The following is a 26,870-nucleotide window of genomic DNA, read 5'->3' on the forward strand; positions in this document are numbered from 1 at the left end:
CTTCCTGGACATCAGCTAACGAGGCCGGCTGGGAGCCCAGGAAAACACAGCCGGACCGTAAAGACACACGATCCGTTCTGGACACCCCAAAGTGCATCCCCCGAACCGAGGGACGTGATCGCCCCACATCCCTCCTGCCTCTGAAAAAGGCTGGCCAGAGCACACGCCCAGGGAGATGCGGACCCCGCACTCGTGGCCAGTTGTAGCCCCCGCCAAACGCCACGCACCTGGGCAATGGGAGAGCGAGGCCGCCAGTCCACTCGGGAGCTGCCACGAATGCGCGCGTCTGGCCCTCCGCCTCGGGACAGGCCCGCCGTTCCACCAACGGGGGGGGAGAGAGAAGCCGCGAAGAAGAAGGGGCGCGCCAAAGCAGAACTCACCCCCGCACACACACACACACCTCACGCGTCGAACCGCCCTCTGCTTTCGGAGTCGGCCATCCCGTTGCCAAGGCAGCACGCAGAACGCCGGAAGGTACGCGGAGAACTGATAGGCTGCTTCGTTTCTGTTTCTATTGGCGGAGGCCCGGATGTGAGCGGCCGCCAGGGCGCCTCCTTTAAACCTAACGGCCTCGCCTCGCGCCTCAGAGGAAGCGCTCAACGTCCGCGGAAAAAGGGGGTGGGACCTGCGGGAAGGAGGCGGGACTCACGGCCGCGCGGTCGCTCCGCATTCGCCCGTCTCGTTTCCATGGCAGCAAGCAGAACGCCGGAAGAGATGCAGGGTGCGGATTGGCTGAGCGTTTGTGTTCCTATTGGCTAGGTGGAGCCCGGAAGTGGGACGAACGTAACGGGCCTCCCGTAACTCCTAGGGTGTGAGACCTATAGAACCGACCTGTCTGGGTTCCGGTGGTCACTGCTAGGTTCCCTTAGCTTCTTTCTGTGTCTTCTGGGAGCTCGAGCCAGCTACGCTGAGCTTGAGGCTTCTGGCCGTCCAAGCCCCCGGCGCCCTCGGATTCTCACCTCCGAGAGAAGGAGCACCCGTTTCCACTTGGCGCCTTGATTTCTCAAACGTTGTCATCAAAAATCACCTGGAGTGCTTGTTTAAAAAAAAAAAAAAAAAAGGGAAGTTGAAGAATTCGTGCTAAAGATAATTTTATGTAAACGTGGGCCCTACTTGGTCAAAGATGAAAGTTCAATAGACATTCAACTAACAAAATAAATGAGTGTTGCGTGGTTCCTTGGAGAGGGACTGGAAGCTGACACATGTTTTGGATATATTTAAAATCCCACACACTTAAAGAATGATCTCTGCTTTCATCAAGGTTAGGCTTCCGTTCTGACCGTTGCATGTGACACGGGACGGGTGTTTGGCACAGGGGTTGAGACACCGTTCTGGGTGCCAGCATTCCACACCACAGTGCCTGCTACCATCGCAGCACCCTGCAGTGGACGCCCTGCGAGGCAAGTGATGCAGCTCACGCCATTGGGTACACTGCACCCACAAGGAATACCTGGGCTGAGCCAGCTGCTTCCTCAGCGCCAGCTCCTCCCATTTTATTCCCTCAAATTACTGAGGCAACTTCCTCCTCTCCTGAAAGCGTGACACTTGGTCTTCCTTGTCTCCAAGATATCCTATTGACTCGCCGTGGGATCCTGAAAGTGTCCCTGCCTAGGGCACTGCGCAGATGTCACAGGGCAGGGAGAAGAGCTGGTTTTATTTCAGACAGATAATTACGAGGAAAGATCAAGATATACTTATAATTTAAAAAGCTATGTGTCTTGAAGTCTCCGAGGTCCGATGCTGAAGGTGGGTCCAGACACACATCTGTTTGCACTCAGAACGGACCCAGGGGCCAGTACAGGGGTGTAACACGCTTACCTTCTTTTGCAATGCTGGCACCAAGTCCTTGCTTCTCCACTTGCATGCAGTCTACCTCTCTCCTTATGGCCTGGAAGCAGTGGAAACTGGCTCAAGTTCTCAGATGTCTGCACCTGCGTGGAGACCTGGAAGAAGCTCCTGGCTCCTGGTTTCCAGTTTCTGGCTTCAGATCACCTCAGCTGTGAACATTGTGGCCACTTTGAGAGTGAACCCGCAAATGGAAAATTCTCTCTCTCTCTCCTTTTCTCTGTAACTCTCACTTTAAAATAAAAATTTTAAAAATCCATGTTCCTATGTGAGACAGACTGTACTAATGGTGTAGTGACAGCTGAAGGACGCTTGGCACCGAGCATTCGGCTTCTGGTGGTGGGGTGAGACAGCCACCCCTTGCCCCTGGCTGATGGAGAGGAGAGTGGCAGTGTCTGTGAGAAAGCACATCCCACTGACCCAGCAATGTTACTTCTAGCAATTTGTCCACTAGTTAGATTCTTGTATGCACTAGATTATTATCATTTTTAAAATAAATTTTAACTGAAATGTCTGTCAGCAGGAGACAAAATGTTAGAAATGCTGTTTGTGTGATGTTAAGTATCCGGTATAACCAAAGAACTCCATGGTTTTTGTTTTTTTTTAATGTAATCATTATGCATCCTGCCACTTGTGGAGCTGGGACAAGGCAGGTTTCTAGGTACATGCTTTCCTTTTGCAAAGGAAACCTCCAACATCAAAAGGAAAGTGCAAGGAACAACCAGCTTAGAAGGGGACATGGGTGAGGGCGAGACTGCGTAGGAGAGAGTCGGTTTGTGCATCTTGGATTTTGAGCCACATGTTGCATTTCCTACACCATCTGTATATCATGTAGTTTAAACAGATATATACATATATATGACTATACATGCACACATGTGTATGTATACACAAACTGTTTATATCATAGGTGTATGTATATACATACAAACACATGCATGAAGAGGCCACAAAAAGTTTGTAGAAGAGGAATTTTATGAAAAACAGTATGCGTGAATTTAAAAGAAGTTTTTGCGCCAAGATAAAATTTAATACCATTTCTCCTTGAGCTTTCTAAGTTATCTTACACACACCCACACACACACATTACACAGACTAAATATTTAAATGGGAAGGAGCATCTTTGCATCCCGCAGAGCCCTGCGGAATCCCTCCCTAATCCCCTGCCCGGTAACCATGTTCGCCACTTCCCTTGGCCTCTTCCTGTGAGTTTTTCTGTTTTTCCTCCTAATGCAGCACCTGGGCTCTCTAATAATAGTCACTCCGTTTATTTAGATGGAGCTGACCTCATTTTTCAGTATGTGTGAAGGTAGTCAGAGTTTTCCTGGACACATATCTTCCTCCCCCGCTTCGCTCCCCGCCCCCTTGCTTCCCCCTCTAGTAACACATGAAACCTGAAGATTCTTTGAAATCTGAGTTTCCTCCTAGAAACCCAGGGCAGCTCCCCGAATGGTCTCTGCTGAGGGAAGGGAGAGGTGTGCTACCATTGTCCAGAATTACAGCAAGTTTTCTTTCACTTTCTCGATACACAGCTAACAGTGAAAAGAACATTCTTAGACACCGGTCTGGGCAAGCACTTCTAGTTTTATGTTTATGGATAAATTTCTTTGCAGTATGGTGGCACCAAAGGTTCACCATATCCATATGTTTGTAAGCTTAGGAATGAATTCACCATTTGGAAATTAGATATATATATACATATATATATATATATATATATAGGAATGTGTGATGTTGTCCTCATGATGGGTCAAATTTTTTTTTTCAAGATTTATTTATTTTTATTGGAAAGTCAGATTTACAGAGAGGAGGAGAGACAGAAAGATCTGCCATCTACTGGTTTACTCCCCAAGCGGCTGCAATAGCCAGAGCTGAACTTACCCAGGAGCCAGGAGCTTGCACTGGATCTCCTACATACAAGGGCAGGGTCCCAAGGACTGCTTTCCCAGGCCACAAGCAGGGAGCTGGATGGGATGTGGAGCAGCTGGGACACAAACCAGTGCCCACATGAGATCCTGGTGATTACAAGGCGAGAATGTAGCTATTGCACCAGGACTGATAGGTCAAATTTTTAATATAACGTCTATTTCTAACTCCATTGCTCCATTGAATTCTCTATTTTTGCACTAGTTAGAAGACAGTTCTTAATCTCCTTTTTAAATTTTTATGATAAAGGAAGGAAGAACGACCTGCAGAGAACAAGGAGCCCGAAATGATCATGAAGACATAAAACAACAGGGTAGGGCCCAGCGCGATAGTGTAATGGTTAAGGTCCTCGCTTTGAATGTGCCAGGATCCCATATGGGCGCTGGTTTTAATCCCAGCAGCTCCACTACCCATCCAGCTCCTTGCTTGTGGCCTGGGAGAGCAGTTGAGGACGGCCCAGGGCCTTGGGACCTGTACCCGTGTGGGAGACCCTGAAAGAAGTTGCTGGCTCCTGGCTTCAGATTGGCACAGCACCGGCTGTTGCAGTCATTTGGGGAGTGAGTCATCGGATGGAATATCTTCCTCTCTGTCTCTCCTCCTCTCTGTATATCTCCCTTTCCAATAAAATAAATAAATCTTAAAAAAAAAAAAAAAAACTGGGGAAAGTATTTGAAAGAGACAATGAAACAGGTGTGACCAGAGGAAACTAAGACACTGAGCTTCACAAATGATTTGGCTGTGGGTGGAAAACCTCAAACTGTTATGAAAACGAAGAGAGCCTGGCATCTGAATCCTCTGGAAACCCAACTCCCTAGGAATAGAAGCAGAGGCGCCCATCTAGGAGCAATAGCCACCTCATTCAACGAATACGTGCTGATGACCTACTGTGTGTCCCATTCTGAAGTCTGTATTAGCCTGAGTCTGAAACAATGAGCACAGATAGGATTCTAACTCCTGAAGCATCCTATAATCAGAGAGAGAGAGAGAGAAATACTCCCTGCAGTAGGATGTGTTCACCATTGGGATCATGTGTCTTATTTGTGTATTAAAATAGGCATTGTGGATATCTGCCAATCTGGACAGCTCAGAACATGAGACTCCTTCTATGTGGGTTATTGCTCACTGTCATGTTGCATTGCCTAAGGGGCGTTTGACATGGCCGTTGAGATAGCCTACAGCCTACATCAAGGCACCTGGGCTTGAGTCTTGCTTCCACTTCTGATTCCAGCTGACTACTAAAGTGCACCCTGGCTGGCAGGGGTAAAAGTTCAAGTAGTTGAGTCTCTGCGACTCACGTAGAACACCTACATTGGGGTCCAGCTTGTGTATATTTGGGGTACAAACCAGTGGGTGGAAGTGGTCTCTCTCTACCTCTCTCCCTTAAAGATTTATTTACTTACTTTAGAGTCAAAGTTGGTTACAGAGAGAGAGAGAGAGAGAAAGAGAAAGATCCCATCTGCTGCTTCACTTTCCAAATGGTCGCAACAGGAAAAGCTGAGCTGACCCAAATCTGAGAGTCAGGAGCTTCTTCTGGGTGTTCCACATGGATGCAGCGGCCCAAGAACTTGACCCAGCCTTCAATGCTTTCCCAGGTCATTAGCAGCAAAACGGATGTAAAGTGGAGCAAGCAGGACTCCAGCTGGTTCCGCATGGGATGCTGGTGCCACAGGCAGAGGATTGGCTTGCTTTGCGACCACACCAGCCTCAGATCTTTCTTTTGCTCTCTTTTTCTGTCTTGGTCTCTGTCTCTCAAATTAAAATAATAATAATAATAATAATAACAATAATAATAATAGAACCTGAGAAGGGAATTGTTGTGATTGACTATGAAAGCGCTCAGAGGAGGAGGAATGTGAGGAAAGCAGGTCAGGTGACAGAAAAAGCTAGGCAAGGATGTTATCTAAATGGAGACCACTGGGAGCTACGAACCCTAGTCTGACTCCAGAGTTAGTCCCCTCCTCAAGTAAGGTTGTCACTTTTGAATGCCTGAATTGGTCCATCTTGAACTGCAGGCTACTTGGGCTATGATTTGTTACCACTCAGATAAGAGTAATTTTCAGGAGATGCTAAAAGGAGAAGCGTGTACTCTGCAGGTTAACTCAAAGCATGCAATACCGTCACCATGGGAACTTACGACAACTCTGCCCCATGACAATATCACAGCCTAGACAGAGCACCAGCTGCAGTCCTTAGAAACTTTTGAGATTAAGAAAGCCCTCAGCCTGGGTATATGCAACTCTGAAACTACTCTGCAATCATAAACTTCACCTTAAAATTTAAAAAACCTAATGTGAGTACTCCCATAACCCTAAATGTAGTCATTTCCAAGACATAGCTCTAATCCTAGTCCTAACCTCAACCGGAGTCCTAAGCACAGCCTAGTCCTAGCCCTGTGGCTCTCTCTATCCTTTCTCTCTCTCTTTCTTTTTTAGAGCCCAATTTTGTCCTTCTAGTTAAGTCCATAGGCTGTCATTGCATTGTTTAAATTAAGCAATTTCCCTTTTATTGCTTCCTGTGAAGAGCCCTCACTTCTGCAGGAATTGGTAGTAAATGTTGAAGCTGGCAAAAGGCCCTGGGATCCTGGAGGCAAGTTGGAAAAGGTATCTGGGGTCAAAGGCCGTAAAATCTAACTCATCTCCTGGGATGGGAATTTGACAGTCTTCAGGAGAATGTGGAAAAGCACTTGTTTAGATTGTTTTCTGTAGTTATCTAGTGTGAATATTGATTAGGGGGAAAAAAAAGACTTTAGAGGAATAAGTGATAGCCAAATGAGACTGCAGTCTGCTAGAGAAAGGCTACAAAGAGTTAAATTCCTGAACTGTCTGTTTTATTAAAACCCGGAGAATTTCAGTGGCTTTCATAAAAGAAGCTTTACTCTAAAACTACCTGCACACATAAGAAATTGCTGAATGTATTTTCCTTATCCTGGGAAACGTGAGAGCTTATGGTTCAAAGGACCAAGTAAACATTTTCCACTCTCCTTCGATTTCCACACACACTTCAAAGGTTAGAGTCATGAATAATAATTCCCATCACATTCCTACTTAATTAGCAAGGCTGAATAGAACATCTTGAAAAATGACAATGGATTACCACAGGATTCGTCAGCTGTTGATTAACCTACAGTCGCTCTGCCAGATGTGACACCCTTACCCCAGTCAACCTTCCTGGCATCTGCGATGTACCTTGTTCCTTAACAAACGCATTCCTCTTTATCTCACTGTGTCACGGGTCAAGGGTACACTTTAAAATCGTGCCCCCAGGACCCACTCTCTGGCTCTGTGCCACAGTTCAGATCACAGTACAGTTGATCATCTCATTATCCTACCAATCATCACGCAGTTGCATTCCGTCAAGGCCACCGTGCTGACGGAAGCAGGAAAGGGGGAAGGAAGTGATCTCCTGGATGCCTTGGTAACACGCATATTCACCCCCCAAGGAGCCAGAAGCCGTTCATCAGGTGGGATTATTTCTTGAGATTTATATATATTTATTGTAAAATCAGATATACAGAGAGGAGAGACAGAGAAGAAGATTTTTTTGTCCGATGATTCACTTCCCAAGCAGCTGCAACAGCCAAAGCTGAGCTGATCTGAAGCCAGAAGCCTAGAGCTTTCTCCTGGGTCTCCCACGCGGGTGCAGGGTCCCAAGGCCTTGGGCCGTCCTCGACTGCTTTCCCAGGCCACAAGCAGGGAGCTGGATGGGAAGTGGAGCTGCCGGGATTAGAACCGGCACTCATCTGGGATCGCAGCACATGCAAGGGCGAGGACTTTAGCGGCTAGGCTACCATGCTGGGCCCCATCCTGGTGGGATTTTCTGGCACCCCAGTAGTCCCTAGGCACAGGGTTAATACCTTCCATGGAGGGAAGAAATTGCCATGGCTTGCTACCTTACTACAGAGAAGATGTGGATCGCTTTGATCAGGTTGTATACCGGAAGCAGCTTACAGTATATTCAGACATGCTGTTTTGACTAAGGGATGTGAACAGGATGAGGATCTCTGAATGAGACAGGGTTTTCCTTTCTCCAAATGAATGAGCAAACAGCTGTGCCATGTGCTGTGCATGCCCTCGTGGAGGCCGTGGGCATGTGAGAGTTCACCTCAAACCCTCAAGGCGGGGGGCCCTGACAGCACCTCACAGGAATGAGCCCCGCGGTTGTGGAATGAGGTAACCTCTCCCTTTGTGAATCAGTTCTTGCCTTCTTAGAGGGCTCCGATACATGCCATTACACACAACGTGCCCTTGGGATATAAACTTCTTTCGTGAATGAAATTGCATGAGCCACCAAGCCATACATTTGGGTGTGCCCAGGGTTGGCATGTCATTAACAACAGGTGCTAAAGATATTAGCAGATTGCTCACCCCACCAACATGCATACTTTTGATGCCTGCTTCCTAACTCACAGCTTTGTCCTCAAAGGCAAGTCCTTTTGAAAAATTCAAGTCAGGCTTAAACTTGTTTTGCAAGGTCTTGTGTTTTGTTTTGTTTTGTTTTGTTTTGTTTTGTTTTGTTTTGTTTCGTTTGTGCAGCTAAGTGGACAGCTTGGGCACTACAGATGTGACAGTCAGAGAGAAGGCTAATGAAGACTAAAAGGGCAGGAAACTTATCTGGGGAACTTGGGAAGAAAGAGCAATTCCAGTTCCCTGTGTGGAAAGAAGGCCTGAAGAGCAACAAGACTCACAGGCAGACCATAATGGGCCCAAGAAGGGGGTACCTCCCACATCATCACTCCCCTCCCACATTCATATTCTGGCTGCACCCGGGGGTCTCTCACAGCCCAACCCTCCCACCAGCCTATTAGACTCACCACCTAGATGAGCCGAATCCCCTGGCCGTTGTCTGAACATGCTGCTTGTCCTGCAGCCCAGTCAAGGCATGGCTATTTTTCCCCCATAACCAGATGCTTTTTTTTTCTTGTCCACCATTCTCTTGTTTTTACTTACCCAGTTACTAAAATAATTCCCCTGTGTATCTCAAAACTACCCTATTTCTTTCTTCATTAAACTCATTAAACACACACACACACACACACACACACCCCAATTTGGTTAAATGCAGCTCCTTTCTAGACCAACGAGGGAGTGGGGAATGGAGAGTGAAACACAGTAGTGCTGACAGGGGCCGGCCTACTTCGGATCCACAACCCGCAGCTCTCAGATGGCTCAGTTTTCCTATCAATTCACTTTCTCCATCTTAAAAAGAAAAATCATTTCAGAGCTAGAGAAAGACAGATACACAGAAAAAGAGCTCCCATCCTCTGATTCGTTCTCCAAATCCCGGAGGTGGCCAGTGAGGTGGTAATGGGTGGCAGGAATAAAATTCTTGGCTCTCACCGTCCGTTCCCAGGGTCTACATCACTGGCAAGCAAGAAGCAGGAGCTGGAACCAGACATCAACCCTGGACTGTGGGCTTTGGGCATCCTAACCTCCTCGATTATAGAATTACAAGTGATAACATTTATGAACAAGAGTATAGGACAGTATATACCACAAAGTTCACAGAAAATGCGCATTATGGAAAAGACTATGTATTTTATATGTTTGCACCATTATAAACTTATCTTTCAAAAAAACAGGTTTATTTATTTATTTTAACTGGAAAAACAGATTTGCAGAGAGAAGGAGAAGCAAAGTTCTTCCAGCTGTCAGTTCTCTCCCCAAATGGCTGTAACGACCGTAGCTGAATCAATCCAAAACCAGGATCCAGGAGCTTCTAGGTCTCCCACATGGATGCAGGGGCCCAAGGCTGTGGGCCGTCCTCCACTGCTTTCCTAGGCCACAAGCAGGGAGCTGGATGGGAAGTGGAGCTGCCAAGACACGAACTGGCACCCAAGTAGGATCCCAGCACTTGCTAGGGGAGGATTAGCTGACTAAGCCATCGTAACATGTCCTAAACTTATCTTTCAATTTCATTTTTAAAAAGATTTATTTATTTTTATTGCAAAGTCAGATATATAGAGAGGAGGAGAGACAGAGAGGAAGATCTTCACTCCAATCATTTACTCCCCAAGTAGCTGCAACAGCCAGAGCTGAACTGATCTGAAGCCAGGAGCTTGTTCTGGGTCTCCCACACCCGCTGCAGGGTTCCAAGGTTTTGGGCTGACCTTGATTGCTTTCCCAGGCCACAAGCAGGAAGCTGAAAGGGAAGTGGGGCTGCCTGGATTAGAACTGGTGCCCATATGGGATGCGGGCGTGTACAAGGTGAGGATTTTAGCCATTAGGCTACCATGTCAGGCACTCAATTCATTTTGCATGAACTTTTGAAGTCCCTTCTATGATACTTGGGAATGGGATTTGCTTCAAGATAAGTCAAAGGATGAGAGAACCTGGTGAGGTTCTAGAAGCCCCAATTTTGTTCTCAACATTGTTGAAAGTGATGACAAGTGTTGGGAGGTTGGTTCAATCTAGGAGTCTTTGTGTTTGCAAATTTTCGTAACAGAACACTGTGAACAAACTGTTGGGGCTATCCAGTGATGTCACTACTCAGGTGACACCAAAGGATGAGACGAGTTCCACGGAGCAATGACACCGGGATCACCTCTTCACAGTGAGGAAGTGGAACTAGGAAGTGATGAGAAGAAGGGGGAACTGAGGCACTTTCTGGAAGATGTTTATCTCTGATTTGGATGTTTCCCAGGATTTTGCCTAATACTCCTATTACAGTGGCTACTGTATGATTCATAGAGATTTTTAAGATTGTGTCCCAGCTGCTCCACTTATTACCCAGCTTCCTACTTTGGCCTGAGAAAGCAGTGGAGAATGGCCCAAAACCTTGGGAACCTGCACCTGCCTGGGAGACCCAGGGGAGGCCCCCTGTACTGGCTTCAGATCTGCTCAGCTCTGGCCATTGCAGCCATTTGGAGAGTGAACCAACAATTGGAAGAACTTCTTTCTCTCCTCTCTGTAAATCTGTCTTTCCAATAAAAAGAAATAAATTTTAAAACATGAGGAAAAAAATGTCCTAGCAACTATAAAATGAACTCTTGAAAATATATTATATAATGTATGTGTTATTCTATTTTTTCAGCTCTCAGTTCCATGCAGTTAATGTACCCATAAATTCTCAGGACAGATTCCTCCCTTAATTACTGTTATGCTATGTTACCTTTTGCTTTCTGTCGTGATTCATACTGCCTGATCTTTTTTTCTGAATTGTCTTGAATATTTGCATGTATTTTTTCTCCCGCAGAAATTTCAAAAGACATCGTCATTTCATTAAAATGAAATTTATTTGACATTTGATTGGGATTACATAATTAATTTGGGGATAAATGACATATCACAACATCAAGTCTTTCCATCTGGTTAGCTTGTTAACATGCAATTACAGTTCTTAGATCTTAGTCTTAATTGCACATGACAGCCTTCTATTAGCAGAGCTTGGCTAAGCACGTGAGGGGCCTGGAGGTGACATAGGCTGGGGAGAGATGCAGAGGCAACAGACTGGCAGTGAGGCATTTAAAGGGCTAAGAGCAAGAGATGACAAGAATCAGAGCAATGGCTAAAATGGCAGCCACATGAGAGACCAGCTTGCAGTCGTGGGCTCTCGACGTCAGCCTGGCCCAGCCCCAACTACTGCAGCCATTTGGGGTGCAAACCACGCGGTAGAAGATCTCTCTATCTTTTCCTAAAACTCTGCCTTTCAAATAAATAATAAGTAGAAATCTTTCAAAAGTAAAATAAAGAAGTCTTCAAAAACGAAATGACGTTACATCTAGTCATTAAGTTTCTTTAGGCTCATCTTTTTTTAAATATATATTTATTTTAATTGGAAAGGCAGATTTACAGAGAGGAAAGACAGAGAGAAAAATATCTCCTGTCCGCTGGCTCTTTCCCCAAATGGTTACAACGGTCAGAGCTCAGCCAATCCGAAACCAGGAGCTAGGAGCTGCTTTTGGGTCTCCCAAGCAGGTGCTATGCCATCCTCTACTACTTTTCCAGGCCATAAGCAGAGATCTGGATGGGAAGAAGAGCAGCCGGGACACAAACCAGCTCCCATGTGGGATCCTGGAGAATGCAAGGTGAGGATTAGACAATTGAGCTGTCGTGCCAGGCCCTCTTTAACAGTGACAGTTTCACATACTTTCCCAGCATTTGATCACTTTTGGTCAAACGACAATTTTGGTCAGATGTTTTTAGGAAGTATTCCTTTGGGATTTTTCTGACAGTTATCCCATGATACGTAGGGGGATTGGTTCCAGGACTCCACATAGATGCCAAAATCCAGACTTCTCTATAAAATGGCATAGTGTGTGTGTGTAATAGTTGGGCATGTTCTGTGACATCTTTAATTGTCTGTGGATTACACGTAAGAGCTAAAATAGTGTAAATGCTATGTAGTTCATTGTTATACTGTGTTATGTAGGCAATGATAAGAAAAAGATCTGCTCCATTTTCTGAGTGCTTTCAAGTTGCGGTTGCAGGAGTTTACAGATGCGGAACCCATGACTGTGGCGTGATTACTGTCAGTAGACTGGAGTTACAGGTTTGGAAGGTGCCAGTCATTCCCCCTCACATTTACATGATGGCAACATCCTATTCACATGACTTGTCCCTATTGATGTTAGCCTTGATCACCGGGCAGGGTTTGTCAGCTTTCTCCACTCCAGACTTCCTCTTCTTTTTCTTCAGGCTCTTCCCACACTGCACTCCTTGGAAGGAATTCGGTGTGTGTGACTCATGCCTACAGAGTCAGGAATTTTGTTCCACTCTTGGAAGTGGAGATCTGGACACTTTATTTACAATTCTTGGGCGTGAACAATCTTTTTCTTCTTCCCCACGTATTTGTTTATTGACTTATTTATGTCAATGAGGATTCATGAATATTCATTTTTTACAATACAATCCAATGCAACTTTATTGATTTTTTTGCTCAAATTTTTCTAGCTTTGGCCACTGTGTGTGTGTGTGTGTGTGTGTGTGTGTGTGTGTGTTTTAATAAACTTCTAGATCCCTTTGGTTTTTGTTTGTTTGTTGCATTTCTTCTCTTTCTGGCACTACCAGATGTTCCAGGCTTCACTGGTATGTTATCACTATGCTTTGTGGATCATGATCTTTTAGCCTCTTTATATGTGGCCTGGCATGAAAGCCTAGTGGTTAAATCCTCACCTTGAATATAATGGGATCCCATATGGATGCCAGTTGGTACCCAGCTGCTCCACTTACCATCCAGCCCCCTGCTTGTGACCTGGGAGAGCAGTAGAGGACGGCTCAACGCTTTGAGACTCTGCCCTTTATGGGAGACCAGGAAAAAGCTCCTGGCTTTAAATAAGCTCAGCTCCAATCATTGCAACTGCTTGAGGAATAAAACAGCAGACAGAAGATCTTTCTGTTTTTCCTTCTCTCTGTAAATCTGACTTTCTAATAAAAAATAACTTTGGGGCCTGGTGTGGTAGCCTAGTAGCTAAATCCTCACCTTGCAACCACCAGGATCACATATGGGCAACAGATAGTGTCCTAGTAGCCCCTCTCCCCATCCAGCTCCCTGCCTGTGGCCTGGGAAGGCAGTGGAGGACGGCCCAAAGCCTTGGGATCCTGTATCCTCAAGGCAGATCCAGAAGAAGCTCCTGGCTCCTGAGCTTCAGATTAGCTCAGCTTTGGCCGTTGCAGCCACTTGGGGAGTGAATCATCAGACGAAAGATCTTCCTCTCTGTATATCTGACTTTCTAATAAAAAATAAATAAATCTTGAAAAAAAATTAATTTTGGAAAAAAAAAAAGTGGAGCAGCTGGGACGCAAACTAGTGCCCCTATAGGATCCCAGTACTTGCAGGAGAAGGATTTTACTAAGTAAACCAGCCCAGTGACCCTAGTTTGTAAAATTTTCAAAGCAGCTGAAAGGGGACAAAAAGAATCCGTAAGATGTTTTCTACCTGTGAAATGCGACTTTTAAGAGGCCATTGTTTTGTATTTTGTTCCTACACTATGTCCCACTGGGCAAAGCCCAAGCAGAATCACTCGAACTTTTCAGGAAGCAGGAAACACCCCCATGCAAAGCCACTGTTCCCGAAACAGGACATTTTCAGAAACTCACGGCCCTTAGCCTCACAAGGTATGGTCAGGGGTCTCCTCTGCCTTAGCTCTCACAAGGAAATCGACCCAAAGTGACCTGAAGTTCCCCAGCTGCTCCATTCTATGGCACTGTTTCCTTGTTCCAGATCTAGCTACACTCAGTGGGATGCTTATCTGTTATTAAAGACAAATCTTTAAAAAATAAATAAATGTATTCATTCACAAGTGTAGAAACCAGAAATATTAACATAAGGTGGGGCAGAAATTCTTTCTCTTTCCCCAGGCCCCTCTGTCTCACTCCCCTCGTGGAGAGTCCATTCCTGGTTGGCTTCAGGCAACAGCTGCAACTCCTTGACATGTACCTGCAGCTCCCTCTGTTCTGCATGTGCACCCCTTCTTCTTAGGGGGTTTTTTCTTCCTCTTCTGTCTCAAATGCTTCGCTGTCCTTCTTCTATTAGGACACTGTCACTGGATTTAGGGATTCCCCAGATAATCTGGGATGATCTCATCTCAAGATTATTAACTTAATTACATCTGCAGCATCTCTTTTACCATATAAGGTTACATCCACAGATTCTAGATTCTAGGGCAGGAAGTCAATTTGGATCTGTGAATGTGTGTGTGTGTGTGTGTGTGTGCGCGCGCGTGCACAAGCGCATGCACAATGGAGAGAAAAACATACAACTGCTGTTTTACTCCCCAGTTCTATCTGGACTAGTCAGAAACCAGGAGCTAGGAACTCCCTCCCAATCCCCTTGGTGGGTGGCAAGAACCCAAGTGCTTTTGCTGCCGCCCGGAGTGTTATTAGCAGGAATCTGGCAAAGGAGCTAGGCTGGAACAACCCAGCACTCTGACATGGGAGGCAAGCATCCTACTGTGCCACATCACCCTCCCTGGAGGTGGGTGGGAGGCTTTGCTGGCTTCTAATGGGGCAAAGTTATTTCATTACCAGTGACAGTGGGCTATCTGCTTAAGTTTTGGTCTCAGTTGAGGGTAGATGGCTCAGAACTCATACGGATTCTTTTGAGAACTTCTGTTTCCTCAGACAAGAAATAAGGGGAAATAGTTGTTGGAACTTCCAGGTAAAAAGAAAATATGTTGCAGCTTTCATGGAGATGGGAGAGCGAATGCATTAAAGAAACTGAATTGGAAGTGTGTTGTCCTAAATTTAAACTGGAGCTCTGTTATTATCTGGTATGATCTAGTGTTACCTCGACTGTGTGCAACTGCATGGGTTCAATGTAGATGAGGAAGAAAGTTGGATTTAGGCAGTCTTGTCTTGCCAAGTATGATGTTAGTTGAAGGAGTATGCAAGAAAATGAGCTATAATGATTAATCAGAATTTGCGATTAGTAAGAAAACCAAGGAGGACATACTGAGGGTGAGGGACTGTGAAGACAGGTCAGGTTAGTGCATTCTAGGTCCCCGAAGTGTGACAGTGATTGCTGGAACTAGAACCTAGGAAAAGCAAATTACAAAGATAGGAGTTAGAGTTTATAAAGTGGGTGCTTGGAATTAAGATTCTGGAAAGTTTTCAGTCATATGCATACCTTGTCTAGGGCTTGCTTGTGGAAGCAGGTGGTTAACGGAGGGAAAAGCATTAATTCATGTAGGTGGTGGACCTATTATGTGTTAGATGCTGGAGAAGAGTGGTGAACAAGGAGCTCATGGCACAATGAAGAAACAGAGAGAAGTCAACAGGAAACTCTAACATCTCAGCAGTGAGCAAGTACAAGTGTTATGGGCCCAAGTGTGTGTGTGGCTCCTTAGAGGAAGAAAAATCCAAATGGCAATCCCTCAGGACAAGGAAGAATGGACAGAAATGAGGGTGGGACGGTGGAGGCGAAGCAGGGAGGATAGGACCAGGTATTTCTGTAGGCAGTGCTACCAGGAGGCATAGTGAGCTCGGGAGGACCACGTGAAATTCCAAGCTCCCAGACTCATAGAGCCCCATCTGGCTTCCTTTGAGGTACTCCAATAGTTTTTTCTTTTAAGTTTCAAAATTTACAGCCAGAAGATTTCAAGAAGTCAACGATAGTCACCCTATAGACATAGAAGGGTGACCTCAGAAAGTCCTGTTCTCTGTTTGCTTCCTGCATGATGATTCTTCCTGCCACACCCCCGCGGGACAGACAGCACTCCATAGTGTCAGTGAGAAGAGAGCACAGGATGATGGGGACCTGTCTGAAGAGGCACACAGGAGCCAGCAAAGACCACTGCACACCCAATGAAGGAACCTGCGTTATACCCCCAGGCCACTAGGAAGTTACTGAAGAGCTCACATCAGAAGACTGATTCCATTGGGGCTGGGTTTGTAGGAAGGGTGACGGATTCAAAGAGGAAGAGCACTGCAGTAAGGAAGGTGATGGATTCTCAAGAAGGAAGTCCTTGATATTTATCCATCATTAGTGGCTTTAAGCACAAGGCATCATGTCTGCATCCTTGGATTCTTCATCCACCCTGACCCTTAACCTCTGCCTCCTCTCATCTCCCAAGACTGAAGCCAACTTTGCAGACAGACAAAAGCAACTCTGATCAGCCATGTGGTTCCAGAAGTCTGACTTTGTGCAGGATAGTGAGACTCTCTAGGTCCACTTTGCTCATCTCTAACTGTGGATAACAAATGCTGCCCCAGTGAGCTCACCTGGGAGCTGAGAAATTGATCCTGTGCAAGCATCTCACACAATGCATGGTACATACTGCATGCTCAGGACATGTCAGAATACAAGCCTAGGACAGGACATTGCATGGAAATGTGGTGGTGGCTATCACATGACGAGATCTTGACTCTTGTTTTGGAGTGATGGCAGATCTCAATTTTTCTTCGACGTGCAGGCCTGAGGGTTGGTGATAGGTGAGTATCCTGTGACCATGGGGGTACTCTCAGTTCATTTGAAGTGGGTATTTTATTTTTAACAATCGCTCTACTTTCTAAATCTCTACATCTCTACTAAATGAGCAGGGGAAAATTTATTTCACTGACCAGCACCCACTGGTGCACATTAAAGCTATGGCTGGGGGTCCACTTGACAAGGATAGATAGCAGTACCAGCCAGTGAATATTGGAACAGAGGATGGGTCAAGTTAGGCTGGGCCATGACACTAACCAGCACACAATTCAGTGGGGAATACATGGGCTCCCCTCTATGGAACTGCAATTTCTACTGGTTAGCTAAAGAGCTGGGGATGGTGACAAGCAGAGTTAGGCATGACCATAGAATCCTCTGACACTCATGGTCACTGGGATGGGGAAAAGGCCAGGCTGGTCCAGGTTATAGCACCTACAAGTGAATCCAAGAATAGGATGGGGATTGGGCTGGGCTGCAATAACATCAGCTCATACTAAGGCAATGACGGAGGGGGCAGACTACGCCAGGTAAGGCCCTAGCACCCACTGTCATATGTGAGATCTAGATATGGGAGTGGGCCTGGTGGGGGAACTTGGGAAACTCCCTGGGTAGGCCATAGCTCCTGCTGGTGAGCATCTGCTTCATGCTTGGGTGTTGGTCAAGCATGGCAAGGTAGCTCCACCCATTGGCAAGTGAAGGAGTTTGTTCTGGAATGGGGTGAACCAGACAGGGCCAGGTTAACATTAGCTCATTCACATTTGCAGGAGCCAGGCTGGAGTGTGGGTCATGCCAGGCTAAGCTATAACACCTACCGGTTTGCATGAGCCAGGGATGGGAGTAGACTGGGCAGGGTGAGGATGCAGCATGTGCCAGTGAGATTTGAGAATGGAGGCAGGCCAGAACAAGCCAAACTGCACTATCCAATTGCAAAGGCCAAGATAAAGGATGGGCTATGCCAAGCAGGGTCAGAGCAACCACTGGAACATGCAAGATCTGTGGCTGGGAAAAGGCCTGGTTGGGGAACCTAAGGGGATATCCCAGCTGAGGTATGGTTCAAACTGGTGAGCATTAGAGCTGGAATGGGGCCAGTGATCTGGGCTGGACATGACTGCAGTATCCCTTGGTATGGGTGTAGACTGGGCCTCTACGGTGTGCCAGACTGGGCTAGACTCTAGTATCCATCGGTACATGTGAGAATCCCAATGAGGGTGTAGGATGGGTTGGGTTAGTTCTCTGCCCCTGCTGAACCACATGAGAGCTGTGTCTGGGTGTGGACCAGGTGTGGCTGGGCAGTAACACCCAACAGTAAGAACTGGAATGGGTGTGGGCTGGTTGGGCAAGGCCACTGTTCCTCCCAGGACAGGAGGTAGACTAAGTCAGTCTGGGCCAAGGACCCACTGGCATGTGAAACAGCTGGCACTGGGTCCTCCCTGACCTGATACAGCAGCTTGGGAAACTCCTCTGTCAAGATGCATTCCCTGCAGGCGAGCACATGATCCAGCGCTTGGAGCAGCCCAGACCAGGTGAGGTTATAACGCCTGTCAGCAAAAGTGTTGGTCAGGTCTGGGGGCAGGCCAAGCTGGGCCAATTCATACTCCCACTAGCAGATCTGAGAACCAGGACAAAGTGTAGGGAAGGCTGGATTGGGTAGCAACACCAGCCAGTTCACATTAGGGACGGGACTTGGAGCCGGCTGGGCTGGGCTGGGCTGCAGTAGCCACCAGCATGACCTGGAACTGGGGGCAAACCAGACAGGGCTAGACAACAGTGCCTGCCGGATGCTGAGGTGAGGTAGCCTGTGTCAGACTGGGACATGGCATTCATACCACACATGAGATCCGGGGTCGGGGTGTGAAACTGGTAGGAGCAGTACAGGGGGTGCTCACCTGCTGGGACACTGCTCCCACTGGCAAGCATAAGAACTGAGACTGGGGTTAAACCAGACTCAGCAAGGCTACAACACCTGTTGACCTGCAAGTGAACTCGGTTAGGGGAGAACCAGGCTGGGCTAACCAACTGTACCCAATGGTGCATACATGAGCCAGAGTAAGTGCGGGCTGGTTGGGCTTTACCACAGCATCAGCGGGTAAGTGCTGGGACTGGGGGCAAATCCTGTCAAGCTAAACTGCAGAACCTCCTGGACAGTGCAAGATCTGGGACTGGGAGTGGGCCCAGTGGGGTAACTGTGGGCAACTCTGATGGGTTGAAATTCCCACTGGTGGGCATGAAAACCAGGGCTAGGGTAAGGCCTGGCTAGACAGGTGGTGGCATCCACCGACATGAGTGTGGGCTGGACAGCGGGGTTGGTTGGGTTGATCTGAGCTTCAATACCCACTGACATGTATGAGAGCTGAATGTGACATGGGACAGACTGGACAAGTCTGCTATACATACTGGCAAGCACAGGAATCAGGGCTGAGCCTCGTGGGGGTTATTGTGTATTGCTCTGACTAGGCTGCAGCTCCTGCTAGTATACATGAGGACTGAGTGTGTGGTGGGCAGGGTAGGACTGGGCCGCAGCATCTATTACATGAGAGACAGGGCTGGAGAGATAATTGACCCCAAAATTGTAACTACCAGTGTGTACATAGACTGATGGGAGGGACAAACAGAGCCAGACCCCGTAGTGGTAAGAATACACAATAGTCAGATCTGCAATTACTTCAGACAAGGTTTGTTTAGAGATCCCCCCAACTGAACTGCTCGACTCAGAACCCCAACCATGGAGAGAACCACAGGACCTGTGATCTGACTGTGGAGTGCTAGTATCAGAACTGAGCCTCCTCAGTGGCTGAGACGGAACAGTAGACAGCATACTCAGATGCACATGGAGGATATGGCAGTCCATTGGAGCCTGCTGAGGACATCTCGTACTGTAACAGAGGGAGGAGAGCAGGAACAATTGGTCAACTACACCAGCCAAGTGTTGGCAGCAAATATTCGGGTGAAAGGAGACTCTAAGGTGGACTATGTCAGCCAATGGGCCTTGGAAGGATTTCTTCATCCATGGACCGGCAAGATAAACAGCATTTCTCAGCTATTGAACTATCGAAACTGCTTGAGCAGAATCCTTGGAGTATGCTCCACATCAGGACCCTGGGATGACATCGGGTGGCCTTTCTCCATCCCTGGGCACTGAGGCTGTTGGGAGGCTGGGTGCAGCTTCTCTCTGTATCTCCCCCTTTCCCCTAGCTACAGAGAGAATAAAGGAAGTGTGGAAACAATGGTCTCATGCACATTCCCCTAATCCTCGACCCTTCACACCCTAATCAACTATATAAACATCATAAAAAATAAAATCAGGGGATGGGTGCAGTAGGCTAGTGCCTTTATCCTGGCCTTGCAATCACCTGGATTCCATTCATGTGCCAGTTTGTGTCCCAGCTGTTCTACATCCCTTCCAGTTCCCTGTGGTCTGGGAAATCAGTCGAGGACAGGCCAAAGTGTTGGGACCCTGCACTCACATGAGTGACCCAGAAGAGAGTCCTGGCTCCTGGCTTCAGATCAGCTCAGCTCTGGCTGTTGCGGCCATTTGGGAAGTGAATCAGCAGATGGAAGATCTTCTGCTCTGTCTCTCTTACTTTCTGTAAATCTGACTTTCCAATAGAAAAAATTACTTAATAAAATTTTAAAAACTTCAACATATGAATTAGACTATATTACTGTTTTCCCTAAAACACCTTAGCCTTACTCAGTGTGTCAGGGCCCACCTCTTCTCTGGGCCCCACCCTCAGCAGCTCCAGCCATTCAGGGTCCTCTCTAACACCATGCTCCCCACTTCTCTGGGTCTCAAGCATAACTTCTTTAGATGGGTCTTCCCAACCAACTAATCTTGAATCCCCCTAGTGCTGCACTTAAAACTCCTGCTTCCTTTTTTCATTTCACGTCTCACAAGCTGATCAAACACATATTTGTGCATCATATTACCTAATGCCAATCCTGGACTACAAAGGTTGGCTGAGGCCAGAATTGCCGATGTTGTCCACAATCCACCTGGAGGGTCTCTAATACCTGGCCCAAGAGCGCACGTCACACAAAATCTTACCGACGTGCCTGCCCTCTTCGTTCACTTTGGCTCAGTATCTACTTGGCCAGTGGGAGATAGGAGCTGGCAAGCCAACAGTGTGTCTGTTATGCATTTTATGCTGTTCCTCCGAGGGACTCTGAACCCAGGCCCCAGTTACTCAGTATATGCATCTTTTTTTTTCCTTTTTCTTCTCTCTCTCTCTCTTTTTATCCATCTTTACTAATCTTTGTCTTCCTCATTGTTTCGTTCTTTCTGGTCCCTACTCCTTGCCCTGCCCTTACCCCATGGAGTCCAAAACAAATGCCCCGTGTCCATGAGTTATTTATCAACATTGCTTTGGGGGGGTAGTTACAGGTTGGGAGGGATCCACCTTAGCACAGCTATCACTTTCTTTTTGCTGATCATTCTCCACATTTGGGTCCATCCCTGCCTATGTTTTGGGTTCCTAAAAGCAGGAACCAGGTATCTATATCTATGTATATATATATATATATATATTATTTTTTTCCCTTTTTACAGTTATTAACTTAGGGCCTATCAAATATCAATAAACATACATCGATTCTGATTTGATTTGACCAAAGAGGCGTGGTTATCTGTGGCTCCTGGGATGTCAGAGCCATTTCTGGGACAAAGGCCTCAGGCTGGTATCAGATAAGGCGAGGGCTGCCAGGGCAATTGCGGTTTCCTTGTTTCTGTGCCCTGCTTCTTTCCCAGGTTCTTGGAGCCTGTCAGCAGCTGCTCCAACGTGCTCGGAGCTGAGGCAGGCCCAGGGGGTTCCGCTTGCCACCTGCTTTCTTCAAGGAGAGGGAAAGCAGCTCCGCCTTCTCCCCTAGGGGCGGGGGAGGACAGACTCTGCATGTCTGTCATCTGGTGCTGGACACCAGATGTTGGGTCCCCGTGGCCACAAGGCTACAGTCAGGGACTGCAGTCAATGGCTGCACAGCTCTCTACCAGTCTTGAGTGAACCTCAAAGACAGAGGGAGGACGGGCAGCTGGTTAAGGTGCACACGGCCCAGACGTACTTGGCAGACAACAGCTATGGTTAGGGGTCTACCACTAATTGGATGCTTCCGTGGTCATGTACCACTTTTCTGCCTACCGTTTCCTGAAAGTGAAAAGTTTGGATTACAGAGTCTCTAATAACCTCTATCTCTAGGATTCTTTAAGATCCTCTCAGAACTAGAGGGAAGCTGGTCTGTCAGTTACACTGCTAAGGGTCTAATTGGTAATAGTGTTATACGGAGGATAAACCCACCACCACTCAGCTTCAGCCTCTTCAGCCCTGCCCACTCCCCGTGGCAGCTTACTTCCTCCTGTGCAAACCTGGCATGTCCTTGGTTGTTTCAGGAAGAGAAATGTTCATTGAGACAATGTGTAGATTCACATTCAGTCCTAAGAAATAGGTTGCCTAGTCTCTGCTAGGGATAACATGTTGCAACAGTTTAGTATGAGATCGAAGCTAGGATCTGACATGATACAGGGCATCTCTCTTATTCAGACTTCCCCAGTTTTCTTGCAACCATTTGTGTGTGTGTGTGTGTCAGTTTCTTCATATTGTTATCACCTGTACCACTGCAATCAAGATTCTGAATACTTCCCAGGCCACGAGGATGAAGTTGCCCTTTGATAGTCACAATCGCTTCCCCAGCACCTGTTCCACCCTGGACTTGTGTTCTCAAAATCTTGTTTGGAAACCAACTTAGACTTAGAGAGTGTCCCAGTACCCCCTGGACCCAGCAGCATTTTCTCCATTTGCCTGAAACCACGCCCCATCCCACTTTTTTTTTTCTTCTTCCATCATGCTGCCTTTTTTCCTCTTCTAGACTCACTTGAAGGTAAGTTGCACATTAAGACTCTTTATTCAGGTCCTTCTTGTTTCACTGTGGCTTCTTAAGTATAGAGGTGGGTTTGCACAGAAACAGCGCAAGTTCCCAACACCAACTGAACCATGACTGAATACCTCAAGGTGACCTGTTGGAGACGCACACTGTCCTCTTCCTTCCCCGGGGACCCAGTCTAGGGCCATGTAGTGCATTTTTTAAAAATACCATCCCCCATCCCCTGCCCCCTTTTCCGCAGGTGTTCCTCATTTGGTGTTTGTCTGAAGTTCCCTCGTCTCTAGGCGCCCCCAGAGGTGAGGAGGTTTAAAGCCCAGAATCCCCATCCACTTTCGCTGGCTAAGTTAACTTTCATCACCTGTTCAGGACGTTTGCCACATGCCCTGCTTAGGTGATGCCTTCCCCCCCAAAAAATCTAAAATCTAAACCAACTGCGGGTGGACGTGCTCACGCAACACACCCACCCTCCACAACCTCCTCCCCCAACCCTTCCTGGCGAGTCGGTACTCAGCTGTGATTCCTGCTGGAACTACGGTCATCCTAGCTAGACTTGATGATCTCAAGTTTTCTGCTCCCCCACCCCGGGTTTTGTAGAATTAAGGTTCAGGGCCGAGTCTTCTCCCACGTTCTCTCAACGTGCTCTGTGATCTCCGTGCGGAGACCTGACCCCAGAAGTGGACACGTGGAAAGGAGCTGATGTGGGTTGTTCCCCGTTAAACCGTCCACCAGCGATTTGCATAATGGAGCAGCTTGCCAGCGCTCACTTCCTGGGTCGATCCCTGACTCCCTCCCGGTCACCCCAGGGTGGCATCTTAATCCAAGTGCCCCTCAGTCTCGCACCTTGGACCACCACATTAGTTGCTTGTTTCGGAGACGGCCCGAGAGACCCTCCCCGAGACCCTCTCCGTGCCGACCCGCCAACAGACCTCCGGGACCTCCTGAGTCCTTCTCCAGGGCTCGCCCGTCAAGGCGCAGGGGCGGGCAGAGGGTGGCCGCTGTAGAGGCAGGAGGGGCGCGCCTCCGGTGGCGGGCTGGCATCCCCGGAGGGCTGCCCGCAGGTGGCGGCGCCCGGCGGCGGGCGGGGCCGGGGAAGGGGAGGGCTCGGCGCGCGTCCGGCGGTGACGGCAGCGCGGAGGGGAGGTGCGAAGCGCCCGCCCGCCCGCGGGAGCCATGGCGAGAGGCCGCACCGCGGCGCCCGCTTCAGTCCCCGCGTCTGCAGCAGCTCCCCCGCTCGCCGCCCCGGGGCCCGCCAGGCCGCCGCCCCCGTGCGCCCCGAGTCCGTGACGTTCGCGCGCTTGCGAACCGGGCGTCCCCCTCCGAGAGGGGCCGCGCGCAGCAGGGTGGCGCGGGGAAGCCCGCGCGCATCCTTAGCGTCCCTGAGAGTCTCGAGCACTCCGACGACCCCCACTTCACGTCCCGGCACCTCGGACCCCCGCCCTCCCACCCCACGAGTCCCGGAGCGCCAGGGCGACGGGCGGGCGGGCAACAGAAGGAGGAGAGCCAAGCAGAACCCCGGCGTGCGTGCCCGGTGCCGCCCGGCCGGCTACGGCGAAAGGAACCGGAGCGGCCGGGCGGCCAGGGCCGGGCTGAGTACGACCAAGAGGAGGTGGCCGGGAGAGCCGAGCGCCCGGGCGGCCCGCGCACCGGAAGCCCCCGGGACCGCGCCTGCTGCGGGGCCGCGATCCGTGCGCCTCCTGAGGGGTAAGCCTCCGACGCGTCGGTCCTGGGGGCGGGGAAGGACGCGGCGTTCCGAGAGTGTCACGCGCGATTGAGTGGCGGCGGGAGAGGCCAGCGCCCGCACCCTGGGGGGGTAGGTGGGGAGGGGACAGCCCAGCTCCAGCACGGGCCGCACCTGCAGGAAGACCCTAGGGAACCCGGTGATGGGGTGGGGAGAGCCCTTGGGGCATTGTGTCTGCTCCCGTCGCGTGGCCTGGATTCTGGGTTCCTGCACGCCGAGGTGACAGTGAGGCGACCTTCAAAGAGCCCCGAGCTGAGCCAAGCCTGGGCTCGGGGTCAGCAGCCCTCCTTCCAGCTCAGTAGCCGAACTTTCCACGCGTCGTGGCTTCGGAGCGTCAGGGTTTTTCACCGGGCCTTTCTTGGAGCTCTGAGAGTTGAAGTTTTACTTTGTCACTTTTTTTTTTTTTGTGGATGCAAGTTTTAAGGAAAAAACAAATCCTTTTCCAGACCCCAAGGTCATCTTTCTTGGAGGGAAAAAGTGAGATGCGTGTTCTATTGTGAAGTTGGGTCCTGGGAGGATGTCGGAAGGCAGCCTGCTCTTTGGGGGTGCCGCCGGGGACCCTCTGCGTTAGTGCCCTTGGCCTCGCACTTGCTCTGATGTTGCCTTCAGTGTCGGCTTTGGGAGCCAACAAGATGGAAATGTTTAGGCTTCTGAGCCTCGCCTTCCTTCTGCCACTCCTGCACCCCCATGTTTCTCTGCAACTAACAATGTGTGTAAGCTTCTTCGATAAAGTTCAGGGTGGCTCCTCTTTTCTAGAGGGTCTTTGGGCTGTTCAGGAGAGGAACTGGGGAGATCCTATTGGAGGGAAACAAACTGGTTCCTGGGTGCTTTCCAACTTTCAGCTACCAGAATAGCAAGGAGCAAAGTGGTCACCCTGGGCAGCTCTGCACTGGGGTCTCCCACCTGGTATGGTAGAGGGTGACAGGCAGGCCAACAGGGGGCTTGACTGGTTGGCTCAGAGCCTGGGATCTGGGATGACAGATGGCAGCTTCCTCTTTGGTGGTGCCCTTCTGCTCTTTGACCCCGACCCCACCCCCTCCCAGCTTGCTGCTAAGTGCTGGGCCAGCTGGAGGGTTCTACCCTGGAGATGCTGAAGGTGCTGCAGAAGCCCCAGTCTGCGTGCAGCAGGTTCAGTGAGAGTTGGATTTCAACTTGGCCCCTGCGCCACAGCTGTTTCCTGTTTGATGCCCTCAGGGACCTGTAGGATTGGGTTTCCCATCGCAGGCGCTCCCGTTGAGATGTCTCCCACCCCCGCTGTGTTGCTTTGGCTCCTTGATGCTCGGGTGAGCTAAGAAGGACAGTGCCCTGGGAGTGGGAAATCTGGTTCCAATTTCGGCTCCCTTCTCCTGGCCTTGTGAGCCTGGGCTTGTCCTTAGCCTGTCTGCCCTGGGGCTTCCCTCTCTGGGATTGTCCTCCCTGGACCCCCAGCTTAGCACTGCCCTCCCTGGACCCCCAGCATGGCACTGCCCTTCCCAGACTCCTAACATGGCATTGCCCTGAGGATTCAAGAGAAGAGTTTAAAATGAAGGAGTAAAGAAGGGAGGGGGCAGGTTTCTGTTCTCCTTCCAACTTGACAATGTGACTCTGGTAACCTCTCTGAGCCCCAATAGAGACAATAAAGCAGGGATTATAATGGTAATGGTAATGTTTTACAGGGTTATTATGAGGGCCACCTGGGTCGTGGTAAAGGGCTTTGGAAATCACAGAACATTCTTCCTATCTGAAGGGTTCTTAAAACTTTCAGTTTGTAAACAAACCTCGTCTTACTGTTTGCCTACCCCTGTGGACTCCGTTCCCAACCCTCCATCGTGAGCCCCTACCTCTGACTTAGCCTCTGTCATTGTTAGGCAGTTCCTGAATTAGCCATCTGGGCGCTCTGGCTTGACCTTGTGTCCCCAGGGTGGAGAGTGGCTGCCTTCCCGATTCCATCAGCCAGCCGTCACTGTTCTCTTGAACCTTAAGGGAACTGGACAGGGTAGGTAGGCAGACAGACGGAGGTGGAGGAGAAAGCAGGGGTGGGGAGGTGCTTTGCCTACAAGGCACAGTTCTTTTTAATAAATACACTGATTACTTAGGGAGAGTGCTGCTTTATTCCCTGAATGACTGCACTAGCCAGGGCTGGGTGCATGTGGAAACCAGCAGCCAGGAACTCAATGCAGGAACTCATCCACTCCCTGCTACGTAGCCATGGCTAGGGCCCAACTAGTTGAATTAGGACCTGCCGTCTCCCAGGGTGCTGCTGTGCAGGGAGCTGAGCTAGATCACAGTTCCGAGCAGTTCCACAGGGTATCTTAGCCTCTAGGCCAAATGCCCATTCTAGAGGCTGGTTCTTTCCTACCCAGGGCTCAAATAAAGGAATGCTTGGAAGGGTGAAGGGTTCATCCAAACTCCCTGTGGGTCGCAGAGGTCTCCTGCAGCCTTTTGTGTGAGCTAACAGGTGAACTTGGGGAGAATGATAGGAAGACAGCCTCTTCTCAGCTGTGATTCTGCAGTCCTTGGGTTTAGGAGTGGATCCTGATTGCCTTCACGTCTCAGGATTACAGCTGAAACTGAATGATTTTGAGGAAAGGCAAAAGGATGCTGCTTCCCAAAGAAGCAGGGGAAGACCTGTGTGTTCGCTTACGGTAGCTAT

At 48.9% G+C, this 26,870-nt stretch overlaps 1 protein-coding gene across 1 annotated transcript; it reads left to right on the forward strand.

Annotated features, from left to right (window-relative positions):
* Positions 1-234: 234 nt before the first annotated feature.
* LOC121165954 (translation initiation factor IF-2-like) lies at positions 235-24,205 on the forward strand. Its single transcript, XM_040994973.1, has 3 exons — positions 235-474; positions 588-721; positions 23,425-24,205. The coding sequence occupies exons 1-3, from the start codon at positions 235-237 to the stop codon at positions 24,203-24,205; spliced, it is 1,155 nt and encodes a 384-aa protein (XP_040850907.1).
* Positions 24,206-26,870: the final 2,665 nt, after the last annotated feature.

The sequence above is a fragment of the Ochotona curzoniae genome, unplaced genomic scaffold (assembly GCF_017591425.1).
Source record: "Ochotona curzoniae isolate NIBS_2020 unplaced genomic scaffold, NIBS_Ocur_1.0 contig_908, whole genome shotgun sequence".
NCBI classification, from domain to species: Eukaryota; Metazoa; Chordata; class Mammalia; order Lagomorpha; family Ochotonidae; genus Ochotona; species Ochotona curzoniae.